The 26,680-nt window shown below is 44.7% G+C and overlaps 1 protein-coding gene across 2 annotated transcripts in view; it reads left to right on the plus strand.

Moving 5' to 3' along the window:
- Positions 1-24,515, plus strand: part of SLC47A1 (solute carrier family 47 member 1) — a 44,588-nt gene extending 20,073 nt beyond the window's left edge. For both annotated transcript variants that reach the window (XM_058164037.1, XM_058164038.1), the window contains exons 5-17: positions 5,373-5,415; positions 7,634-7,678; positions 9,456-9,553; positions 10,921-11,018; positions 13,961-14,074; positions 16,113-16,180; positions 16,573-16,681; positions 19,669-19,744; positions 20,184-20,253; positions 21,800-21,932; positions 22,860-22,954; positions 23,431-23,491; positions 23,940-24,515. In XM_058164037.1, the coding sequence (XP_058020020.1) occupies positions 5,373-5,415; positions 7,634-7,678; positions 9,456-9,553; positions 10,921-11,018; positions 13,961-14,074; positions 16,113-16,180; positions 16,573-16,681; positions 19,669-19,744; positions 20,184-20,253; positions 21,800-21,932; positions 22,860-22,954; positions 23,431-23,491; positions 23,940-24,175 (1,246 nt within the window). In that variant the 3' untranslated portion in view covers positions 24,176-24,515. The remainder of the gene's footprint in view (positions 1-5,372; positions 5,416-7,633; positions 7,679-9,455; positions 9,554-10,920; positions 11,019-13,960; positions 14,075-16,112; positions 16,181-16,572; positions 16,682-19,668; positions 19,745-20,183; positions 20,254-21,799; positions 21,933-22,859; positions 22,955-23,430; positions 23,492-23,939) is intronic.
- Positions 24,516-26,680: the final 2,165 nt, after the last annotated feature.

A 26,680-nucleotide genomic window follows, 5' to 3' on the forward strand; every position in this document is an offset into this window, starting at 1 on the left:
CAGGCAATTGTGTGCGAGCACACGCCCGGCCTTGTGCAAACACACAAACACACACGCATTCCTGAACTATAATCCCTTCTGGGTGCAGCGACCCATTGGCCTTGGTAGCCTGGGCAGGAACTCATCTATTTGCCGGTCGGTCGGGAGTCATGTTGCTTGCTAGTCCCTGACGTTTTAAATCTGTGTCTAACCTCATAAAAAAGGCGGCTCTCGGTTTGCAAAACGGTGCAAAATTATTTTCTTTTTTTTTTGGAATGGGCAATGGGACGCGGTGGCTCAGGGGCTAGGATGTTGAGCTTGTCGATCGAAAGGTCGGCAGCTCAGCAGTTCGAATCCCTAGTGCTGCCGTGTCACGGGGTGAGCTCCCGTTACTTGTTACTTGTCCCAGCTTTTGCCAACCTAGCGGTTTCGAAAGCACGTAAAAATGCAAGTAGAAAAAATAGGGACCACCTTTGGTGGGAAGGTAACAGCGTTCCGTGTGCCTTTGGCGTTGAGTCATGCCAGCCACATGACCACGGAGACGTCTTCGGACAGCGCTGGCTCTTCGGCTTTGAAACGGAGATGAGCACCGCCCCCTGGAGTCGGGAACGACTAGCACGTATATGCGAGGGGAACCTTTATCTTTTAATAGTACTAAATAATAATAATAGTAGTGATCTGTGATACGAAATCCAGCACAGTTATCTTGTTTGCTGTGTATATTGTCATTTTGTGTAAATAATAGTAGTAGTAGTAGTAATAATAATAATAATAATAATAATAATAATAATAATTCGCTGATACATCACGCAGTCAAAATGCTTGGGAAGTGTTTGACTAGTGATCTGTGATACGAAATCCAGCATAGTTATCTTGTTTGCTGTGTATACTGTCATTTTGTGTAAATAAAATGATAATAATGGTAATAATAATAGTAATGATAATGATAGTAATATTTGATACATTTTTAAATGTTCAGTTGACTGTTTCATGTTTAATGAATGCAAGTTAACAATAACAATAACAATAAGTTTGACTGAGTTTCATGTTTAATGAATTATAATAATAATACTTCAGCAGCACTTATTTGTTTGGATGCGGAGAAGGCCTTTGATCGATTGCATTGGGATTTTTTATTTAAATTAATAGAGAAAATGCAATTTGGAGATTGTTTTGTTAGAATAATTAAAGCGATTTTTTTCGGGGGAAAAAACTGAGTATTTCAAGTGATGGTGGATTATAGAAAGTTCTTGACTTAATGACCATTCACTTAAGGTCCGTTCCATGTTAGAATAGAATAGAATAGAATAGAATTTTATTGGCCAAGTATGACTGGACACACAAGGAATTTGTCTTGGTGCATATGCTCTCAGTGTACATAAAAGAAAAGATACGTTCATCAAGGTACAACATTTACAACAAATTGATGATCAATATATCAATATAAATCATAAGGATTGCCAGCAACAAGTTATAGTCATACAGTCATAAGTGGAAAGAGATTGGCGATGGGAACTATGAAACGATTAATAGTAGTGCAGATTCAGTAAATAATCTGACAGTGTTGAGGGAATTATTTGTTTAGCAGAGTGATGGCCTTCGGGAAAAAACTGTTCTTGTGTCTAGTTGTTCTGGTGTGCAGTGCTCTATAGCGTCGTTTTGAGGGTAGGAGTTGAAACAGTTTATGTCCTGGATGCGAGGGATCTGCAAATATTTTCACGGCCCTCTTCTTGATTCGTGCAGTATACAGGTCCTCAATGGAAGGCAAGTTGGTAGCAATTATTTTTTCTGCAGTTCTAATTATCATTTCACAACATTAGTGAAAAAAGTGACTTACAGTATGACCGTTTTCCACACTTACGACCGTTGCAGAATTCCCCAGGGTCACGTGATCAAAATTCAGACGCTTGGCAATTGGTTCATATTTACGACAATCGCCGCATCCCGGGTGGGGTCACGCGATCCCCTTTTGCGACCTTCTGACAAGCGTGACCCCACCCGGGATGCGGCGATTGTCGTAAATATGAACCAGTTGCCAAGCGTCTGAATTTTGATCACGTGACCCTGGGGAATTCTGCAATGGTCGTAAGTGTGGAAAACAACTGCAGCCACTCACTTAACCACGGTGGCAAGAAAGGTCACAAAATGAGGCAACATTCACTTCACAAATGTCTCGGCGACGGAGGTTTTGAGCTCCGTTGTGGTCGTAAGTCGAGGACGACCCGTCAGCTGGTTTACGATAACGCAACTTTCAACCCACACGCACACAGAAGAAACACCCATTGTAGGTGGTCCCTTTCAAGAAACCCGTCCAGATCAAATTAAGCAATCGACCCAATTAAACCAACTCTTCAATTTCCTTCTTTTGGGTGGAGCGCCGAAAAGAAAAATGGACAAAAAGAACTGGTTTAACGTCACAGATTCTTCAATTTCATGCCGGCAGGATTTATGTTTGTTTTTTTAAAACTTAGGAAAGGGTGGGACGTGTTCCAAAAACGCACCTTGCTCTTGTGTAACGACTTCACGGCCGTCTTTTTTTCTTCCCTTTCTTGCTTTTCGTCTCTTCTCTCGTTCCTGTTGTTGGGGTTTTTTTTTCATCCCTTCCTTCTTTGTTTAAAACTTTGAGAAAAAACCTTCCGCTTTCCCTTTCTTATATTTTTTCGGTCAAAAGTTCACCTTCACATCGGAAAAACCTACATTTTTTAGGGGACGAAGAAGTTAACAGCACATCCTTAAATTTCTTTTCCTTAAAAAAACAGTAACAACAACAACAACAACAACACAATTTTGTCTTACAAGAGAACCTCCAGTGAAAGGGGCTGTCTATCTTTGAGGGCTGGAGGCTGGGCATCGAGAAAAGAAGGCTTCCAATATCTGTGCTTGTCTTTGAAATGAGCTCGTGCGTGTCTATGCGTGCGTGGGTGTGTTTTACAAGCACATATAGAATAGAATAGAATAGAATTTTTATTGGCCAAGTGTGATTGGACACACAAGGAATTTGTCTTGGTGCAGATGCTCTCAGTGTACATAAAAGAAAAGATACGTTCATCAAGGTACAACATTTACAACACAATTGATGGTCAATATGTACATGAGTGTGTGTGTATATATATATGTATGTATATGTATATATGTACACACCCACACCCACACACCGTGTGTGTGTGTGTGTGTGTATACATATATACATACACATACATATTTGTTTTCTGAGGTTTTCGCGGGTGTTTGTATGTAGGTCTTTGGTTATTCGGGTTTTCTCCCGCGTAAAATTGGAAGTGTCTTGGCGACGTTTCGACGAAGTCTCATTCATCATCTTCAGCCTTCAGCTTCGTGCTTCTGGGAGCAATGTGTGATTGCTCAAACCCCCACTAGCAGTTAAAAAGGAAGAAACAGCTGCAATCGCACATTGCTCCCAGAAGCACGAAGCTGAAGCCTGAAGATGACGAATGAGACTTCGTCGAAACGTCGCCAAGACACTTCCAATTTTACGCAGGAGAAAACCCGAATAACCAAAGACCTACATGCATACATATATATATACACACACACACACACACACACACATATATATATGTAAAGAAAGAAACAGACATTCTGCGAACTCCGGAACTAAAATAATTAAAATTTTATTCTACTAAGCAAACTATTTTAGAATAGTTTGCTTAGTAGAATATATGTATATGTTTATATGTAGGTCTTGGCATATTCGGGTCTTTTCCCGTGTAAGGTTGAGGGTATCTTGGCGACGTTTCGACGAGGTCTCACTCATCATCTTCAGGCTGGTGCTTTCGGCTTTGTGCCCGTGCGAGCAAAGCGTGGTCGGAGCTGCCATCTCTCTATAAATACTGGTGGGGAGGTGGGGAGTGTTGCTGTGAGCGGGTTGGTTGGCTGTGTGGTAGCATCTACCACACAGCCAACCAACCCGCTCACAGCAACACTCCCCATCTCGACCAATCTGGAAACACCCACTCCATCTACCAATCAAGGTGCAACCACACAGCCAACCGGCCTGCTCACAGCAACACTTCCCACCAGTATTTATAGAGAGACGGCAGCTCTGACCACGTTTTACTCGCGCCTGAACACACACACGTAGTCCTCAAAATACCACCACAATTGAGTCCTGATAAGCAAAGCGGTTGTTATGTGAGTTTTGCTCCATTGTAGGACCGTTCTTGCCAGAGTCGTTAAGTGAATCGCTGCAGTTGGTTAAATTAGTCACACGGTTGTTAAGTGAATCTGGCTTCCCTCGTTGACTTTGCCAGTCAGACGGTCGCAAAAGGGGATCTCATGACGCCGGGACACGGCGACCGTCATAAATATGAGTCAGTTGCCAAGCGTCTGAATTTTGATCACGTGATCATGGGGTAATCACGTGTAACGGTTGTGTGAAAAACGGTCCCGGGTCACTTTTTTCAGTGCCTTCGTTGTAACTTCAAACGATCACTATATGAATTTTTGTAAGTTGAGGCCTACCTGTACTGCATTCTAATCACTGTGCCACCAGTGCTCCTATATCAATCAGTCGGAATAGAGCTGGAAGGGACCTTGGAGGTCTTCTAGTCCAACCCCCTGCTCAAGCAGGAGACACTATATCAGTGGTTCTCAACCTTTATAGTGCTGCGACCCCTTTAATACAATCCCCCACGATGTGGCGACCCCAACCGTAAAATTATTTTCGTTTTGAATTGATCGCGCCTGAAGCCGTCTTGGCTAGCGATCTGAACTGCTTGCGATTGCCTTGAGGACGGAGGCATTACAGCGGAGACTCCTCCCCTATTAAGTTTATGGCGCCTGAAGCCAGATGAGGCTAGCGATTGGGAGTGATTGCAGCTGGCTTGAGAGGGAGACATCAGAGCACAGATTTCTCTCTTTTTTAATTCATCGCGCCTGAAGCCGAATTCGGCTAGCGATTTGAAGAGCCTGCAGCTGGCTTGTGGAGTCAAGCATTGGAGCGCGATTCTTCGACTCGCAAGTATACTTCCCGTATTTCCGATGGTTTTAGGCGACCCCTGGCAAATCGTCATCCGACCCCCAACGGGGTCGCGACCCACAGGTTGAGAACCGCTGCCCTATATCATTTCAGACAAGTGACTGTCCAATCTCTTCTTGAAAACCACCACTGTTGGAGCATCCACAGCTTCTGGTGGCAAGCTGTTCCATTGGCTAATTGTCCTCACTGTTAGGAAGTTTCTCCTTAATTCCAAACTAACAGATTAGTTTCCATCCGTTGCTTCTTGTCCGGCCTTCAGGTGCTTTGGAGAATAGCTTGACCCCCTCCTCTTTGGGGCAGCCCCTCAAATATTGGAAGACTTATATCATGTCCCCCCTAGACCTTCTTTTGTTCCCGTCCCATTAAAATATTTTTTTTTTCATTTTTTTTCTTGCAGATTAACCCACATCTACGTGATGATCTTCATTCCAGCCCTGCCGGTAAGTGTTTCATTGGCTGCGTTTGCACAACACATACACACCAGACAAAAACAGGTCTGGGGAAGTCCGTCTGTCGGTTGTGTGAACAGGACTTTGGAAGGTGGAACAAAATTGCTCGTTGGGTTAAGAAGACACGATGGCTTGTCAGTCGAGATCTGACTTGATAGGGGAAGGCAAGCATTACGTTACATTAACCCGGGTTCAGAGTTGAACCCGGGTGCAATGTGAACCCAAGTAAAGGGTGATCTGAAGAAAAAAAATAATTTACAGGGAGTTCTCAACTTACGACAGTTCCTTTAACGACCATTCGAAGTTACAACGGCACTGAAAAAAAGTGACTTACGACAACCTTTCCAGCATCTCCCACGGTCACGTGATTAAAATTCAATAGGTTCAGTATTGTGACCCAGGCCCAAGTAGGTGGTAGGAAACTCAGTCAGTGTAAAAACAAACAAACTTTATTCAAACAGCTGAGAATTACTTTATTCTCAGCGTAGTTCCAACTAAATTAAAGCAAATTCCTCCCAAGACAAATTCCTCAGTCCTATCACCAACCTTGGTCCAATTAGGCAAACTGCCAAAGGCCCTTCTTGGCAAAAGTTCAGAAGCAGAAGACGCCAATGAGAAATAAATGCAGCAAGACAAAGCTATCAACGTTGTTTTCCGGCAAAGCCCAAACGCCGTTGCTGGTCTTTTAAGCCTTATGAGAGGGGCCAATCATCTCTTGGCCTTACTCCCAAGTCGTCCTCTTTGCTTGAGCTGCTCTTGCCTTCTGGCAGCTCTTCTCATGCGTGCATTAGGAACAGGCTCCTCCTGTTCCTCTGCCTCACTACTGTCCGCGTCTGGAGGCTCTGGAATCCGCACCTCACTCCCTGATGGGCCTGGCCCCACCTCTGCCTCCGACGCAGAGCCCTCATCCGGGCCTTCCCCAGCCTCCAGGACTGGCCCATGTTCTTCCTCAGCCTCATCGCTGTCCGACTCTGTTGCCAGCTCCGCAGGCTGCTGGCGGACCACAACATTCAGGTTTATGACGTTTGCAGTGTCCTGGGGTCACGTGAACCCCTATTTGCGACCTGGCAAGCAAAGTCAAGAGGGAAACCAGGTTCACTTAACAACCATATCACTCACTTAACAACTGCAGGGATTCACTTAACAGTGGCAGGAAAGGTTGTAAAATGGGGCAAAACTCACTTAACACAGTTCTCATTTGGAAACATACCTTTTGGGCTCAATCGTGTACAGGTAGTCCTCGACTTACGTCCACAATTGGGACCGGAATTTCCGTTGCTAACCAAGGCAGTTGTTAAGGGAGCCGTGCACAAACATTTCTTGTGCCACGTTATTAAATGAACCAGTACAAGTACAGTTAGTACTCCCCTTGCAACCATTCAGAGGAACAACGTCACTGGAAAACGTGACTTATGGCCGTTTTTCACACTTAATGACCGTTGCCGCATCCCTGCGGTCAGATGATCAAAATTGAGACGCTTGACAGCTGACTCATATTTATGACAGTAGCATTGTCCCGGGGTCATGTGATCCCCTTTTGTGACCTTCTGCCAAGCAAAGCCAACTGGGGGAAGCCACATTCGTTATACAACTGCATGATTCACTTAACAACTGGTGATTCGTTTAACGACCATGGCAAAAAAGGCCGTAAAATGGGAGAAATCTCACTTTACAGCTGTCTCGCTTAGCGGTAGAAATTTTGGGTTCAGTTATGGTTGTAAGTCGAGGATTGCCAGTAAGTGAATCATGCGGTTGTTAAGTGAATTTAGCTTCTCCCATTGAATTTGCCAGCTGGGAAAGTCACAAATGGAGACCAAGCTCTAACCATTGTAAATCCATGCCTACTGCCTGATTCTGATGGTCGTAAGAGCGAGGACTGCTCGCAAATTACTTTTTCCACCATTCTCCCAATTTCGAATGGCCACTAAACCGAGATATTTCCATTATTTCTCTATTTTTTATGATCTGTAAGCTGCCCGGCATCGTCGACATATTGGGGAAGATAAATTTAAAGAGGAAAGGGGGGGGGAAAGAACCGTCATAAGTCGAGGACTCCCTAAATTGTTGCTTTCCTCCCTTCTCTTTGACATTTCACTTGGGACCCTCGCCTCCCTTGAGGGCCCCGTGCGCGTCAGGAAAAATAAAACAGAGTGAATAAAATAATAATGAAAATGAAACTAATTTAGTCTCTTTTCTGGTGCATTTTCAGGCTGCGTTCATCTACCAGCTGGAAACACGCTATTTGCAAAGTCAGGTACGTCTATTGTTAAAAGCAGAATTTTCTGGGAGAGGTAACCATACCCCAAAAGGCAGCAGATTAGGATATTGCTTAAATAGCATAAAATAGAATTCTCGATTGGCCAAGCGTGATGGGACACACAAGGGATTTGTCTCCGGTTCATAAGCTCGCAGTGTGCATTCAAAAAACAAAGCAATAGGTCCTATATTATAGATCATCGCTACAATAATTAATCATAAGATACGACTAGTGATAAATCATAGATAGCAGAAGGTAGTAGGAAAGGTAAGGTGAGAAGATGAGAAGGATAATATCAATACAGCCCTACTACATGAGTAAATACCGATCACTTTATTGTTTACATGCACAGTGAGAGCTTATGTCATCATCATCTTCTTTTAATGACCCCATAATCCCTTGCGGGGTGGAATCTAGGCAACTGAATGGAGCTGTGTGTTTACTGGCCGGATGCCCTTCCTGTCAACAACGCGGAGTTTTGTTCAGCAGATATATTCTCATTGTGCTCAGAGAGAGAAATATCTGCCTCTACCTAGGATCGAACTCACAGCCTCCTGATTTTGAGGCGAGAGCTCCACCTCTAGGCCACTTTTAAAAGAATTTTTTTTTTTTGCCTTTGAAAGAAAAAAAAAGCCTCTGACGATCAGCTGAGATCATCATAGCCTTTTAAAAGCATTTTTTCTACAATTTCTTCGGGTGAAGAGGTTGTAGAAAAAATGCTTTTAAAAGGCTCTGACGATCCCAACTGAGCCGTGCAATCATCAGAGGCTTTTTTTTTTACTTTTAAAAGCCTTTTTTCAGCCGAAGAAAAGATGCTTTTAAAACTTAAAAAAAAAAAACCTTCTGATGATCACGCGGCTCAGCTGGGCATGGAATTTGTGCTACCGATTCTCCGAACCACCCGCACCGTCACTACCGGATCGAGCGATCCGGTCCGAACCAGGAGCATTTCACCCCTGCCGAAAAGGTTCGCCATCACTTCCCTATATACTATATTCCAGGGGTCTCCAACCTTGGCCCCTTTAAGACTTGCGGACTTCAACTCCCAGAGTTCCTCAGCTTTGCTGGCTGAGGAATTCTGGGAGTTGAAATCCGCAAGTCTTAAAGGGGCCAAGGTTGGAGACCTTTGCTATATACCATTTCAGACAAATGGCCGTCCAATTGTAATGTCCTTCCTGTTAAAGACTACTTTAGCTTTAATTGCAATAATACTAGAGCAACTAATAGATTTAAACTTAATGTCAACCGCTTTAATCTAGATTGCAGAAAATATGACTTCTGCAACAGAATCATCAGTGTTTGGAATACTTTACCTGACTCTGTGGTCTCTTCCCATAATCCCAAAAGCTTTAACCAAAAACTTTCTACTATTGACCTCACCCCATTCCTAAGAGGACCATAAGGGGCGTGCATAAGCGCACAAACGTGCCTACCGTTCCTGTCCTATTGTTTTTCTTTTCTTCTTCCTATATATATATGCTTATATTTACCCATATATGTGTTTATTTACTGTATAATCTTTTTGTATGATACCTACATATATTGTTGTGACAAAATAAAATAAATTAAAAAAATAAAATAAAATTCCTTCTTCATTAAACTCCTCTCCCCCCCACCCCCACATTTTTCTGTCCCCAAAGTCAGCAGTCTGGGGGCCTGCAGGTAGTTACACGTTGGCCCCTGCTTCACAGTTCAACCGGTTGAGCTTCCGCCTGCCTCGTAGCATTGCTGAAATATTCCCCTGCGTTGACAAATCCTTTTTTTTGCGTTTCAGGCTATTCTCTTGCCTCAAGTAGTGACCGGCGTGGTGGTCAACGTGTTGAACGTGATCATGAACACCATTTTCCTGCACATCTTCAAACTGGGCGTGGTGTAAGTGTGGCAGATTTCCCGTTGGCCCAAAGTCTCGAGTTCAAAACGTTAACCCTCTTTAATTTCTCGCGGGTGAAACAGCCCGAGAGGCGGCTTAGAATCTTCTAGGACAGTCCTCGATTTGCCGCGATTCATTTCGTGACCGTTCGAAGTTAGGACGGCACTGGGGAAAAAAAAGCGACTTAGGACCGTTTTTTCACACTTGCGACCGTTGCCGCATCCTCCATGGTCGCGTGATCAAAATTCATATGCTTGGCAACGGACTCATATTTATGACGGTCGCAGTGTCCCGGGGTCAGGCGATCCCCTTTTGCGACATTCCGAAGAGCAAAGTCAATGGGGAAAGGTGGATTCACTTAACGGCTGCATGATTCACTTAACGACTGCAGTGATTTGCTTATCAATAGTGGCAAAAGAGGGCGTAAAGTCAGGCATTTAACAGCCGCCTTGTTTAATGATAGAAATTCTGGTCTCAGTTGTGGTTGTAAATATACCTGTAAGAAGAATGAAGTTGCTAGCTCTCATGAGTCCAGTCAAACAAACATTAAGACTGACTTTCTCTCTCTTTCTCTCTCTCTTTTTCTTTCTCTCTTTGTTTGTTTCTCTTTCTCTCTCACTTTACCCACTTTCTCTCTCTCTTTTCCTCTCTCTCTTTTCCACTCTCTATCTCTCTCTATCTCTCTCTCTGTTTCTCTCTCTTTCTCTTTCTCTTTCTTTCTCCCTCTTTCTCTTTTATCTCTCTCTTTCCCTCTCTATTGCCTTTCCTCTCTCTCTTTTCCTCTCTGTTTTTCTGTCTCTATCTCTCTTTTCCCCCTCTCTTTCTCTTTGTCTTTCTCTTTCTTTCTCTCTCTCTTTCTCTCTTTCTTTTTCTTTCTCTCTCTCCCTCTCTCTCTTTCTGTCTGTCTCTCTTTCCCCCTCTCTCTTTCTCTCTTTCTCTCTGTCTTTCTCTTTCTTTCTCCCTCTTTCTTTTTCTGTTTTTTCTCCCTCTCTTTCCCTCTCTAATACCTTTTCTCTCTCTCTTTCTTTCTTTTTCTTTCCTTCTTTCCCTTTCTCTCTCTCTCTCTCTCTCTTTCTTTCTTTCTTTCTTTCTTTCTTTCTCCCTCCCTCTCTCTTTCTCTTTCTTTCTTTCTCCCTCTCTTTCTTTTTCTCTCTCTCTCTTTCTCTCTCTTGCCTTCCCTCTTTCTCTTTCTCTCCTTTTCTTTCCTTCTCTTCCTCTTTCTCTCTGTTTCTTTCTCTCTCTCTCTTTCTCTTTCTTTCTTTCGCCCTCTTTCTCTTTTTCTCTCTTTCTTGCCTTTCCTCTCTCTCTCCTTTTCTCATTTCCTTTCCCTCTTTCTCTCTCTCTCTCTGCCTTCCTCTCTCTCCCGCAGAGGTTCCGCCTGGGCCAACACCCTTTCGCAGAACCTGCAGGCGTTTCTGCTCTTCCTCTTCGTCTGGTGGAAAAAGATCCACAAGGAAACTTGGGGAGGTAGGAAAAAGCGGGATATTTTTGCGGCCTGGGAAGGGAGGGAGGGAGGGCGGGAGCATTGAGAGAATCACCGGAACAGCTGGGAACACAATTGTTCCTCTCTTTTATTTCCGTGAGAAGGAACGCCCTGTTTTCAGGCAGTTATTCTAGACCGGGATGCCCTATGCACGGTCACTCACGCCCTCGTGACGTCTCGTCTGGATTACTGCAATGCTCTCTACATGGGGCTCCCCTTGAAGGGCATCCGGAGGCTGCAGTTAGTTCAGAATGCGGCTGCGCCGGTGATAGAGGGAGCCCCTCGTGGCTCCCATGTGACACCTCTCCTGCGCAGACTGCACTGGCTGCCTGTGGCCTTCCGGGTGCGCTTCAAGGTTTTGGTGACCATCTTTAAAGCGCTCCATGGCATAGGACCGGACTTACGGGACCGCCTGCTGCGACTGAATACCTCTCACCGACCCGTGCGCTCTCACAGAGAGGGACTCCTCAGGGTGCCGTCAGCTAGGCAGTGCCGTCTGGCGACACCCAGGGGAAGGGCCTTCTCTGTGGGGGCTCCCACCCTCTGGAACGAACTCCCCCCAGGACTTCGTCAACTTCCGGACCTCCGAACCTTCCGCCGCGAGCTTAAAACATATCTTTTACCTGTGCAGGACTGGAGTAGATTTTAAATTTTATATTGGTTTTATATTGGTTTTAATTGGTTTTATTATTCATACGGTTTTTAACATAATCGGGCTATGTAGAATAAGCTTTTTAATTGTTATTTTATTCTGTGTCTATATGTATTTTTATATGCCTGTGAACCGCCCTGAGTCCCTAGGGAGATAGGGCGGTATATAAATATGATAAATAAATAAATAAATAAATAAAGTTATTTATTTATTTTATTTTTATATGACCAAAGGCGACTCCTAACCCGCAAGGCCCACACAACCCACCCACCCACAAGAGACACACCAGACACACAAACCGACATAGGCACGCAGACACACAAACACAAATACACACACACACACACACCTATGGACACATGTGGTGGGATTGAAATAATTGAACAACCGGTTCTCTGCCCTAATCACCAGCTGGGTGGGCGTGGCCATGGAGGGTGTGGCTAGGGGGTGTGACAGGCAGCACTCCGCCTCCTGCACCCCCCTGGGAGCAAAAAAAGGCCGCGGTGGGGGGGGACGCATGCCCCCCCAGTACCCCGTTTTGGGCCTAGGAGGCTTCCCTGCAGCCTCCTGGGAGGGAAAATGGGGCACGTGGGGATTCCTGAAAGGGGCAGGCCAGGGTGGGGCGGGGCAGAGCTAGCCAGCAATTTAACTACCGGTTCGCCTGAACCGGCTGAATCCCACCACTGAGACAGATAGATACATACACACACAGATAAACAAATATAGAGATAGACACACAAACACAGAGACGCACCACAGATACACAGACACACAAATACAGACACTGCTCCACCCTAGATATATAGTCACACAAAGAAACAAACATAGGCAGACACACAGACACACAGACACAGCACTGTTCCACCATAGGTGGGGGCACCTACCCTCTGGAATGAGCTTCCCCCAGGACTTCGACAACTTCCTGACCTCCGGACCTTTCACCGGGAGCTGAAGACATATTTATTATTCCGAGCAGGACTGGCATAAAATGGATTTTTTAATTGGATTTTAAATGGGGTTTTATATTATATTATGTATTTTATATTTTAATTTATAGGCCATATTGAATAAGTTTTTTAAATAGTGATTTTATTGTAGTGTATTGTACTGTTTTTTATCTGGCTGTTCACCGCCCTGGGTCCTTCGGGAGAAGGGCGGTATACAAATTAAATAATAATACACACACACACACACACACACACACACACACACATAATAATAATAATAATTATTATTATTATTATTATTATTATTATTATTATTATTATTATTATTATTATAGATACATAGGCACACAAATAGACATAGGCAAACAGACAGTTGTGACTCCAGCCCCCGAACCTGGCCCCATGCCCGGAAGTGACTCGGAGCCGGGCCTGCTGCCAGAAGGTGATTTGGAAAGTGAGGGGGAAGGGCCGTCAGGGCTTACCTCGGGAGCACCGGCTTCCCTGGCTCAGCTCCAGGAGCCAGAGGCAGGCCAGGTGGAGAAGATAACGAGGCCTCCGTCCCCTGACTCTTTCCCCCCCCAGGCCACGCCTCCGGACCCGGCTGATGGCTGGACCCTAGATTTCGTAGGCAGGAGAGGCAGGAACAACAGAAGCAGGGGTGGGGCAGGCCTAGGAAGTGCTGAGTCATGGAGCCACACCCCACAGGATATAAAAGGCAGCAAGAGCTGGTGTGTCTCTTTGTAACAGGCAAATCCACTGATTGACTAGAGCTGAAGGTTGTGACTCACCAGCGTCATGGAAAATAACGAGGGCTCTTGGCAGACGCTGGCTCTTTTGCCGCCAGAGCTGATAGTGCCGGCTAATTAAGCCATCATTCAGACGGAGGCGGAGGAGGACAGAATACAGACATACACACAGATATACAAACACAGAAACTGCTCCACCATAGACACATAGACACACAGACACAAACAAACAGACATAGACAAAGATACTCACAGATACACAGACGCACATAGATACATAGACACACAAACAAACACACACAGGCAGACACACACACAGATACACAGACACACAAACAGAGACTCTGCTCCCACACTTTCAAGAAGAGGCTGGATAACCCTTTGTCTGAAATGGTGCAGGGTTTCCTGCCTGACCGGAGGGTTGGACTAGATGGCCTCTGATGTCCGATGTCTCTTCCAACTCTGTTGTTCTGTTATTCAGGCACAAAGACACACACAAACACACGCAGATATAGACCCACACAGAGAGACCCAGAGACCCAATCCCCTCGCCCTGACACGGCGGCCATCTTGTTTTACAGGCTGGACGATGGAGTGTTTGCAGGAATGGGGTCCTTTCATCCGGCTGGCCCTGCCCAGCATGTTTATGATCTGCATCGAGTGGTGGACCTTTGAGATTGGGAGCTTCCTGGCAGGTGAGACCCCTGACCCCTTTTTCCAGTGGTGGGATGCTGCCAGTTTTAACAGCCGGTTTGGTGATCGCGTGCTGTGCTGCGTGTCGTCTGCAGTTTTACAAATAGTAACCTTCTGTGTTACTACACGCAGCTGAGGTGCAGCAATCCGCTCTGCCGCACCAATCAGCTGAGAAGATAAAGGTAAGTAAAGCGTAGGGGCAGGTGGGCCAACCTGATCATCGGAGTGAACCGGTTCGCTTCCAGCTAATGGAGCTACCGGTTCGCCCGAACCGATGCGAACCGGTAGAATCCCACCCCTGCCCTTTTCTCTCTCTCACCCAGCGGGGGTCTCTTTGTTGTCTCTCTGGGAGAGTTGCTGCTATGGTTAGGTGGCGTTATACAGGTAGTCCTCGACTTACGACCACAACCGAGCCCGAAATGTATGTTGCAAAGCGAGAAAACTTGTTCAATGAGTTTTGCCCCATTTTATGACCATCCTTGCCGCAGTTGTTAAGTGAATCACTGCAGCTGTCAAGTTAGGTACACGGTTGTTAAGTGAATCGGGCTTCCCCATTGATTTTGCCTGGCAGAGGGTCGCAAAAGGGGATCACGTGACCCCCGGACACTGCCACCGTCAGAAGTATGAGTCAGGTGCCAAGCGTTCTGAATTTTGATCACGTGGCCACAGGGATGTTGCAACGGTCGTAAGTGTGAAAAACACTCATTTTTTTCAGTGCCGTTGTAACTTTGAACGGTCACTAAAAGAACTGTCGTAAGTCGAGGACTATCTGTATAGGTAGCCCTCAATTTACGGCCAAAACCGAGCCCCAAATTTCTCCACGTGGGCCATGACAACATGGCATTCCATCAGATTGTCTGGTTTTTAACGGTGATGCGGTTGTAGGTTCAAAAGTTTTCACCTACTGCATCTATTTTAATTATGACGATGGTCGGTCGCACAGTCAGCCAGATGTTCGGACTGGATTTTGGCATTTTTGTCCATCTGTCGAATCCTTCCAAAGACGTAGAATAGACAGATGTGAATGTTTTAATATTAAAGGTTTCGGGGCAGGATGTCAGCTGTTGCAAACAAGCTGCCTTTTGCAATTGACTGACAGTGAATTTGTCAATTCCGATGGTGGTTCAAGTGGTGCTCATGCAGCCAGCCAGATTTTTATAGTGCATTTGTCATTTTTGTCCACCTTTCAAGTTCTTCCCAAGAACCTGAGGTAGTCAGATGTTGTTGTTTAATAATATTTTGTGGCAGGATGTAAGCCGTTCCAAGCAAAACTGCCTTCTGCAATTGACCGATGGGGAATTTGTCAATTTCAATGGTATTCAAGTGGTGCTTCAGATGTTTTGGGATTGCACCCAAAACGCCTGTCATTTTTGGTACTGCCTTTGCTTTCTCTTGCCACAGTTGTTCTGTTTCTATTTGTGGGTCTTTTGTTATTTTGTGATCTTCCCCAGTTCTTTCTCTTCTATTCTGCCGTCATGTCTACTATCCAGACTTTTCGGTCTTTCATATCGAGAAAGTTTTGTGGCAGGTACCTTGTCTGTTTCAATTCTAAAATACCAGAGCAATTTAGCTTTCTTCATTTTTGACGACTTTCATGTGTTCTTTGGGCTATTTTGTGTGGTGGCTTACACAGTGCCTGTTGTGCGTAGCTTTTTAGTTGTTGATTGGGGTGTTTGATGGCTCGCTATTAAGTTGTTGGCTGTTGTGTCCTTGTGCTGCCAAGCCCTCGCCTCCTAAATACTTGATAAGCTGGTGATAACTCAGCACTCCTGTTTGACTGCCGAGGCTTCCCCGGCTGTTTTTGTACCTGCTCGTCCAACAATCTTAGTAGCTGCAAAATGGAATGTTGTTGATACAAAGGTTGACGACAATATTCAGGACTGTGTCTATTTTGTGGCCGCACCTGTTCTTGCTTGCAGGCAAATGGTATTTCCTACATATTTATTCTTGCTATTTATATATTGAATTTGTACGGCGCTGGTCTCACGGTTTGGTGCAATCCTCCTGAATCTCAACCACGTTTCTCTCCTCTCCTCTCAGGGTTAATGAGTACGGTGGAATTAGGGGCTCAGTCCATCATCTACGAACTGTCGACCATCGCATACTTGGTAAGAATTTGCTAAATTCGGAGGGAGGGGAAGGAGGAAGAATAAGCACCAATGGCAGACTGCGAGAAGCAGGAAGCGTTACGTAAAACGGGAAATTTTTATGTAGTTACGTCTCAAGGTATATGGGGCAACATGGCTCCCAGGGCAGCAAATCTCAGCTAGTCATTGCTGGAGTTTAAAAAATTAATAGAAAGTCAAGATTTACAGTATTATCTTGGCCCAGAACGGCTTTCAAATTCGGTACAGGTAGGTCTTGACTTAATGACCACAATTGAGCCCAAGATTTCTGTTGCTGAGCAAGATGGTTGTTAAGTGGGTTTTGCCCCGTTTTATGACCTTTCTCTCCAAGTAGTCAAAGACCAAGGACTTCACTCACACAAGTTTTTTCTCAGCTGCCACAGGGGATGAGCGTGGCCTCCAGCGTCCGTGTGGGGAACGCCTTAGGTGCCGGGGATGCTGACCAGGCCAAGAGGTCGTGCATCATGGCCCTCCTTTGCACCGGTGTGTATGTCTCTTTAAGCCCTGGAGGGGGTGGAGTTCATGCTGATTGGGGAATCCTGGGAGTTGAAGATAAAGATGGATGGATGGATGGATAATGATACATAGATAGATAGATGATAGATAGATAGATGATAGATAGATTTATTTATTTATTTTTATTTATTTATTTTGTCACAATAATATATATAAGTATCATACAAAAAGATTATATAGTATATAAACATATATATGAGTAAATATTAGGAGGTATAAGCATATATATATATATATATATATATATATATATATATATATATATATATATATATATATATATATATATATGTTTTCTGTGGTTTTCACGGGTGTGTGTATATAGATCTTTGTTGGTTCGGGTTTTCTCCGTGTAAAATTGGAAGTGTCTTGGCGACGTTTGAAGTCTCATTCGTCATCTTCAGGCTTCAACCGTGCTTCTGGGAGCAATGTGTGATCGCAGCTATTTCTTCCTTTTAACTGCTAGTGGGGGTTTGAACTGATTGGGTGGGAGCTTGGCTGTGCTCTGATTGGCTGGGGGTTTTTCTGTGCTCTGATTGGCTGGGGGTGTGTCCTGTGTTGGTGGGGGCTTGGTTGTGCTCAGTCTAATCTGTGCTGCAGGGGGATTTGAGCTGGTGAGCTGCACTGCTGCTGTTTGGCTTTGTGGTCGTGCTACATCTTCATAGTGGGTGTCAGTCTGCTGCATGAATGGATTGGAGGGGTTTGAAATGGCTAATGTTGCAGCTGCGGTCTGGCTTCTCGTCCTTGGTCGTGCTTCCTGATCAATGTGGGTTTGGGTGTGCTTCTGGGTGGATGTGTGGTGGTGACATCCTGTGTGGACCTCGTGAGTGTGGGTCTGGTGTCATTCCTCGTGTTAGGGACACGTTTGTCAATAAGGGCAGGTTTCCAAATGGCTGGTAGGCGGGAGGTATCATCTCGTTTGTTCATGCTGTGTGGGCGTTTTCTATCTCGATGGCTTCTCTGATTATTCTGTTGTTAAAGTGTTCAGTTTTGGCGATAGTTCTGGTCTTTTTAAAGTCAATATCGTGTCCTGTGACTTTAAAGTGTTGGACCAGGGAAGAAGTTGGTTCCTCTTTTTTGAATGAGTTCTTGTGTTCTTCAATGCGTGCACTTATTCTTCTGTTGGTTTGTCCAATGTATGTGGTGGGGCAGGCGGTGCATGGGATTTCATATACTCCTTGATTTTCTAACTCAATTTTGTCTTTGGGGTTTCTTAGGATGGTGGATATTTTTTGGTTTGTGCAGAATGCTGTCTTGATGTTATGTTTGTGGAGGATCTTGCTGATTCTGTCTGTGGTGCCTTTTATATATGGGAGGAGGGCTCCCAGAAGCACGAAGCTGAAGCCTGAAGATGACGAATGAGACTTCGTCGAAACGTCGCCAAGACACCTCCAATTTTACACGGGAGAAAACCCGAACAACCAAAGACCTATATATATATATATATATATATATATATATATATATATATGAAGAAGAAAAAGAAAAACAATAGGACAGGAACGGTAGGCACGTTTGTGCGCTTATGCACGCCCCTTATGGTCCTCTTAGGAATGGGGTGAGGTCAATATTAGAAAGTTTTACGATAAAGCTTTTGGAATTATGGGAAGAGATCACAGAGTCAGGTAAAGTGTTCCAAGCACTGATGATTCTGTTACAGAAGTCATCTTTTCTGCAATTTAGATTAAAGTGGTTAACATTAAGTTTAAATCTATTGGTTGCTCTTGTATTGTTGCAATTAAAGCTGAAGTAGTCTTTAACAGGAAGGACATTGCAATAGATGATTCTATGAGTTAAACCTATGAGATAGATAGATAGATAGATAGATAGATAGATAGATAGATAGATAGATAGACAGACAGACAGATAGATTCAGAATGATTGACAGGTAGTTAGATAGATAGATAGAGATGGTTGGATAATGATAGATAGATAGATAGATAGATAGATAGATAGATAGATAGATAGATAGATGATAGATATAGATAGAAAGATAGATAAATAGATAAAAAGATAAATGGATGGCTAAATGATAGAAGGATAAGATAGAGATGGATGGATGGATGGATGGATAGATGGGAGATAGATAGATAGATAGATAGATAGATAGATAGATAGATAGATAGATAGATAAATAGATAGATAATAGATACAGATAGATATATAGATTCAGAATGATTGATAGGTAGTTAGATAGATATGGGTGGATGGATGGCTAATGATAGATAGATAGATAGATAGATAGATAGATAGATAGATAGATAGATAGATAGATAGAGAAATAGATAGAGAAATAGATGGATAAATGATAGAAGGATAAGATATAGAGAGAGATGGATAGATGGATGGGTAATGATAGATGGATGATAGATAGATAGATACAGATAGATACAGATACATAGATTCAGAATGATGGATAGATAGGTAATTCGATAGATAGATAGATAGATAAATATGGAGAGAGAGAGAGAGAGATCCCTTGGCTTCTCTAACTCCCAATTTATCCCTCCCCACTTGAAAAATCCCTCGGACACCCACCCACCCGCCACTCTCCCAAGCCATCATTTTTTTTATTTTTTTTTATTTTTGTTTACATTTATACCCCGCCCTTCTCCGAAGACTCAGGGCGGCTTACAATGTATAGGGCAATAGTCTCATTCTATTTGTATATATTTACAAAGTCAACTTATTGCCCCCCCAACAATCTGGGTCCTCATTTTACCTACCTTATAAAGGATGGAAGGCTTAGTCAACCTTGGGCCGGGCTCGAACCTGCAGTAATTGCAGGCTTTGTGTTCTTAATAACAGGCCTTACCAGGCAGAGCTAAACCGGCCCATTTGGGGTCCTTAGAGCAGCGAAGGGTATGTGTGTGTGACTGAAACCCTTGGCACATGCCCCCTCATCCCCCCGGGACCCACGTTTAAGACCCTAAGCCCCCTCTCTGCCTTCCCAGGGGTCCTCGCGGTGGTTTTCGCTGCGCTGCTGGCGGCACTGAAGGACGTGGTGGCCTACATCTTCACGGACAACAAGTGAGACCCTCTCCTCGTTTTTCCCTCTTTTTCTCAAGACGCCCCAGGAAGGAAGGGAAGGGAAGGGAGGCAGGAATAGAAGTCTGCCTGTCGTGCCTCTGCGTGTACAGGGTGTCCTCGATTTACGACCGGTCGTTTAACGACCATTCGAAGTTACGACGGAGCCGCCACAAATTGCTTATTAAAACCGTTTCCAAAGTTGTGATGACACACATACGCACACAAACACACACACAGGGTCAGTCGATGTGATGGTTGTAAGTGCGAGGACCGGTCATAAATCTTTTTTTTTTAAGCGCTGTTTTAACTGCGAATGGATGCTAAATGAACGTTTGTAAGTCTAAGGCTACTTGTATATCTTCCAATGGACTTTTTTTCCCCGTGCAGACTTTAGAACTCAGATCTCCTAATATATAAATATATGTTTTTCCCTCAATAGAGAAATTGTTGCTTTGGTCTCCAAAGTTATGCTGATTTTCTCACCGTTTCACCTGTTCGATGCCACGGCGGTGAGTTTCCAGCGTTGCGCAATGCCATGGGTGGGTGGGTGATGCTCTTGGCGCCCAAATGGACTTTGTAGCCACGAGGACTAGAAACCTGCTTCTTTTAAAAGTTCAAAAAAAAAAAAAGAACTTTTATAAAGTTCTCTTTTTTTTTGAACTTTTAAAAGGAGCAGGTTTCTAGTCCTCATGGTTACAAATAGATCCCGTTCTGGTGGAAATCGTAGTGGTTGGATAAATGATTTTTTATGACTGCTTTTATTTAGATTTTAGCCAGGGGTGAAATACTCCCGGTTCGGACCGGATCATCCGATGCGGTAGCCATGGCGGCGAGTAGTTCGGAGAACCGGTAGCAAAAATCCCTTCCCCCCCCCCGCATTCCCAGCTGAGCCGCACGATCATCAGAGGTTTTTTTTACTTTTAAAAGCATTTTTTCTTCGGCCGAAAAAATGCTTTTAAAAGTAAAAAAAAAAAAAAAAGCCTCCGATGATTCCATGGCTCAGCTGGGATCGGCAGAACCCTTTCAAAGCATTTTTTTTCTACAAGCTCTTCAGCCGAAGAGGTTGTAGAAAAAATGCTTTTAAAAGTTTTTTTCTTTAAAAAAAGTTGGCCACGCCCACCCAGTCACATTACCTCCCACCACCAAGCCACGCCCACAGAACTGGTAGTAAAAAAATTGACATTTCACCCCTGATTTTAGCTCTTAGGGGAGTCCTGGCATTGGCGGAACCTGAAGTGGGAGCGCAGACGGTGTGGGTCAGAAGAAAATAATATTTTGAGGTGTTGAGGGGCCCAGGGTACCTCAGATTCAGACGTACAATCGACTTGCCCTCAAGGCAGGATCAGTGAATATTGATTGGGAAGTCAGAACCCATATAGGTAGTCCTCGACCTATGACCGCAACTGAGCCCAAAAATCTCTATTGGTAAGCGAGACGGTTGCTAAGTGAGTTTTGTCCCCTTTTACGACTTTTCTTGCCGCGGTTGTTAAGTGAGTCGCCGCAGCTGTTTGGTTACTAGCACGGTGGTTGAGCGAATCAGGCGTCCCCCTTGACTCTGATGGTCAGAAGGTCGCAAAAGGGGATCCACGGGGACACTGCAACCGTCATAAATATGAGTCAGTGTCCAAGCGTCTGAATTTTGATCATGTGACCGCGGGGATGCCGCAACGGTCGTAAGTGTGAAAAATGGTCATTTCTTTTAGCGCATCGCTGTAACTTTGAACGGTCACTAAATGAACCGTTGTGAGTCAAGGACTACCTAAACTAGTTGAGATGCCAGAACAGGGCGTCAGGCAGAGACCATCCTGCAGGTAGATGGCGGCTCTAAAATTGTAGAAACTTTTGAAAACGGATTTGTGTCTTTTGGGCAGCCACATTCCCTGGGCTTATCGCAAGCAGCTCAACAGAATGTGGCCGTTCTCGGGACAACAACCCTGTGAGGTAGGCCAGCCGAGTGGGGATTTTAAGCCATCCTCATCTCAGGATTGAGTGACGCTTCTCGGAGACTCTTTTAGGGGATTGCCCTAACCTCCCTGCTCTGCTTCCATTCACCAGGCCACTTGCGGAGGGGTGCTGAGGGGCGCCGGCAAGCAGAAAATTGGCGCCATCGCCAACGCGGTGGGCTACTATGTCATCGGGTTGCCCATCGGGATTACACTGATGTTCGTGTACAAGCTGGGCGTGATGGGTGAGCCAGCCGGGAGATGCTGTTTCCCCTTTGCAAGCTGCCCTCCAGATGTTCGGCTTGGTCTGTGGGGCTCTTAGGAACACCAGCCAGATGTGCCTCGTGCAGGGTTTGAGATCCCCTTGAGGACAGTCACAGTGGGTTCCCACCCCATCAGGTGGCAGCGAGTTCCACAGCACACTCACTAAAATAATGTTTCTCAACCTCAGCAGTTTTTAAGAGGGGTGGGTTTCAACTTCCAGAATTCCCCAGTTAGCATGCTTTAAGAAGGGTGGATTTCAACTCCCAGAATCCCCCAATTAGCTTGCTTTAAGAGGGGTGGACTTCAACTTCCAGAATTCCCCAGCAATTACGCTTTAAAATGGGCGGACTTCAAGTCCCAGAATTCCCTAGCCGGTAATGCCCTCCTCAGCCCAGAGTAATTTTGATCCAACCCACCTCGCAGGGTTCTTATGGGGGGAAACAGGAGGAGGCTTTTATACACAACTTTAAACTCTAGTCTAGGCAATGTTTCTCAATCTTAGCCACTTTAAGACAGGTGGACTTCAACTCCCAGAATTCCCACGGTTGGCTGGGGAATTCTGGGCGTTGTAGTCCATCCATCTTAAAGCTGCAAAGATTGAGAAACAGGGCTCTGGAGTCAAGGGCCGGAATAGCTCAGGCTGTAAGGAGCCTGTTATTAGAACACAATAGCCTGCAATTACTGCAGGTTCAAGCCCGGCCCAAGGTTGACTCAGCCTTCCATCCTTTATAAGGTAGGTAAAATGAGGACCCAGATTGTTGTGGGGGCAATAAGTTGACTTTGTAAAATTACAAATAGAATGAGACTATTGCCTTATACACTGTAAGCCGCCCTGAGTCTTCGGAGAAGGGCGGGATATAAATGTAAATTAAAAAACAAAAAACAAACACGTCTTGCTCTCCCTGCAGGCCTGTGGACTGGTTTCATCGTCTCCATCTCTCTGCAAGCCACATCCTTCTTGGTTGTCGTCTTACGCATGAACTGGAAAAAAGCCGCCGAAGAGGTAGATCTCTGCCTGCAGATTTGATCGCGCCTTGTCCTCAGTAGTACCAGCTGAGGAATGGGTTCACGGGCTTGGCCCAGAACAACAGCAAACCATGAACTACTACGGCAGGGGCGTCAAACTTGATTCCATTGAGGACCGCATCAGGGTTGTGTTTGACCTCGAGTGGGTGCGGTGGGCGTGGTCAGAGTGGGCGTGACCAGCTCAACATCACTTGTGTCGGGGGCGCCTGTGGAGGCCTGAGCATTCTGTCAGCGAAAACGGAGCTCGGGACAGCCACACGCAGCCCTCCCGAGCTCCATTTTCGCTGCCAGAGGCACCGCGGGCTGGTCCTTTGCTGTTTCCAGGACAGCCCTGCAGGCCAGATCTAAGGATCCCCCGGGCCTTGAGTTTAACATCCTGTACTATGGCATCCTGGCTCTTTGCACAGTCTTCAGAATGAAACCAATTTTGTTCTTCTTGTTTGTTTCTCTTAGGCTCAGATTCGAGCTGGACTAACAGCCAGACAAGGAAGTGCTGAGGATTCTATTAGTGCAGGTAAAATCCCCCTATCCCTTACTCTTTGTGTGATGTGATTTGATGGGTGTGGTTTCCGAAAGGAAGCCCTTTCGTTTTTTTAACAGAATGTGAAAAACTTTTGAAGAACTTTTAAAAGCGCACGTTGGCGCTTACAAGGTTTATTCAATGTATTTATTCACTGATTTGCATTTGGCCAATGCAAGGCTATCTATTTTATTTATCTCTCTGGATGCCACCTTTATTACTTTTGCAAATAATTCAAGCTGGCGAATACATTCAATAAGTCTTCCTCCTTTTCCTCTTTTCCCCACCAGAACAATCCTGTGAGGTGGGTTGGGATGAGAGAGAGTAAGTGACCCAATTGGGGTTCTAAGGCCAGGCCTACTGCATGTCCACCAGAATCAGATGGCCAGGTCGAGTGTATCAATCAGTAACGTCGTCTACTTTGCATGTGTTCTATACACAGATTATCTTACGATGAATTTGGAGGTGCCCAATGGAGATACCCTCAGCTGTCTTGTCCACCCAGGTGAAAACTTAGGGGATCATCAGCCCTTTCCCGGTGAAGAGATGCCCCAGTTTATCACTTCTCCGACACCAGGTGCCTTATCCTGGAAGCAACTTCTTCTCCGGCGCGGACTGGCACTGCTGTTAGCGGTCACCATCTTGGTTTTAGGGATTCTCATCCATGTCCTGCTCTGAGAACTGTGTAGCATAGGAGGACTGGACAGGGCAATATGTTGGAGGGGGAGACCTTCTCACCTCATCAGCGTTCACCCCAGAGGATCTAAAAGTGATCCAGCCTTGGATCCGATCCCTAGGGATGGTTGCTCCTCTACCATCAGCCTGGATCAACGATGGAGTCACCCGCTTGATGTGATTTCTCCACGTGATGGAAAGACTTAACTCGCCTTTAGAGGCGTTTGGAAAATCACATTGGAATAAATCCAGGTGTTTAAAAAAATTTTTTTTTAAAAAAAAATGGTGCTTTGTATTTTGACTTTTTTGGAATAAAATAAAAATAAATATTAAAAAAAAACAAAACCACATTGGAATAAATCCAGATGTCTTCTGTACACTTGCACTGATAAAATTCCTGTTTTTAAGAAAACTGTTGAAGGTTTGTTTGACCACTCATGGTTTCCATCAGCTGTCAGGGTTCCAAGTAATATAACTATAGCAAACAAAACTCCAAGGCACGTAGATTCCTTGCAGAATAGTTTTATTGGATATATCATATTGGCACAGGCTGGTGAAAGCCGACTCTGAAGGTTCCCGTGGTTTTCACCTAATTAAAAGTGGAATTTTGTCATTTTCTCAAAACAGTCGCATGGTCCAATCAAGGCACTGTCTGGTTGCCTGGTGACATCACTCCTCCTCCCTCTGACCAGGTGTGAGAATATCCTTGGTTCACAAGAGAAAGTATTTTATTTTGACTATACAACCCAAGCTATCTCTAATTCCCCTGCCATCCTTCAGCTATGGTGTGGCAGCACTGAAGCTCCAAGTTGGCTTCGGTCAGGTCAGCTTCAGGGTTCCCATCAGCAATGTTAACACTGTGCTTCTAGGTGGTCCCCAGATGTGGTCAAAAAAGTTAAGATGGCAGCTTGATGAGTCGACAATAACTCCCAATTTTTTATGTGCATAAAAACTGGGTGAATTTCCATGGTGCTGTTGGAGCCATCTTGACACTTGACCGCTCTCTGCAGCCACCTATATCCTGCTTATAACTCTAATGTTACTCCATGCCATCTGATTTATGTATCGGTGGTCCTCGAATGATTCATAACGACGTCTATCTTGACTGGTTGTTTCTTCTTCTTCTTCTTCTTCTTCTTCTTCTTCTTCTTCTTCTTCTTCTTCTTCTTCTTCTTCTTCTTCTTCTTCTTCTTCTTCTTCTTCTTCTTCTTCTTCTCCTCCTCCTCCTCCTCCTCCTCCTCCTCCTCCTTCTTCCTCTTCTTCCTTCTCCTCCTCCTCCCCCCTCCTACTTTTCCCACAATTATGGACTTCTCCAAACTTCTAAAACAAATCGTATGTCCAAAATAGGATTATTTGAGCTTGGTCACTGATGTTTTGAGCGAAAACTCTGGGTTGATTTATTTCAATGATGCATCAAGTTGTTTTCACGACTTTCCATGATCTTCTCAGGACTCTTTTCCAGCACCCAGAATTCAAAGGAATTCTTTCCCAATGTGTTTCTTTTAAGTCTTCTGGTGATGTTTCCATTAGCACTGTGACTGAGTATTCCCTCCACCTGAGTATTGGTTGTCCTCTTTCCTTCCAGCTTTTCTAACATCAGAGCTTCTCCTCCAGAGAGCTGGGTCTTCCAGTTTGATTATATGCCATCAGTGTCATCTCTTAGTGACCTTATAGATATTGTGTTTCCCCAAAAATAAGACCAGGTCTTATATTAATTTTTGCTCCAAAAGATTCATTAGGGCTTATTTTCTTGTTAGGTCTTATTTCGGGGAAAATATGGTACTAAATGCATCCCCCTGGCTGACAATCTTAACTGGGGCTTATTTTGGGGGTAGGGCTAATATTACAAGCATCCTAACAAAATGGTAGGGCTTATTTTAAGGTTGGGTGTTATTTTCAGGGAAACAGAGTAATATTTTTCTCCAGGAAGGTCTGTCCCCAATTTAATATTTAATTTCTTCCAATGTTGGCCCCATAACTGAGTCCCTCAACCTTACTGCTGGTTGCCCTCTTCTTCTCCTCCTCCTCCTCCTCCTCCTCCTCCTCCTCCTTCTTCCTCTTCTTCCTTCTCCTCCTCCTCCCCCCTCCTACTTTTCCCACAATTATGGACTTCTCCAAACTTCTAAAACAAATCGTATGTCCAAAATAGGATTATTTGAGCTTGGTCACTGATGTTTTGAGCGAAAACTCTGGGTTGATTTATTTCAATGATGCATCAAGTTGTTTTCACGACTTTCCATGATCTTCTCAGGACTCTTTTCCAGCACCCAGAATTCAAAGGAATTCTTTCCCAATGTGTTTCTTTTAAGTCTTCTGGTGATGTTTCCATTAGCACTGTGACTGAGTATTCCCTCCACCTGAGTATTGGTTGTCCTCTTTCCTTCCAGCTTTTCTAACATCAGAGCTTCTCCTTCAGAGAGCTGGGTCTTCCAGTTTGATTATATGCCATCAGTGTCATCTCTTAGTGACCTTATAGATATTGTGTTTCCCCAAAAATAAGACCAGGTC

Source organism: Ahaetulla prasina, chromosome 1 (genome assembly GCF_028640845.1).
Source record: "Ahaetulla prasina isolate Xishuangbanna chromosome 1, ASM2864084v1, whole genome shotgun sequence".
Classification (NCBI taxonomy): domain Eukaryota; kingdom Metazoa; phylum Chordata; class Lepidosauria; order Squamata; family Colubridae; genus Ahaetulla; species Ahaetulla prasina.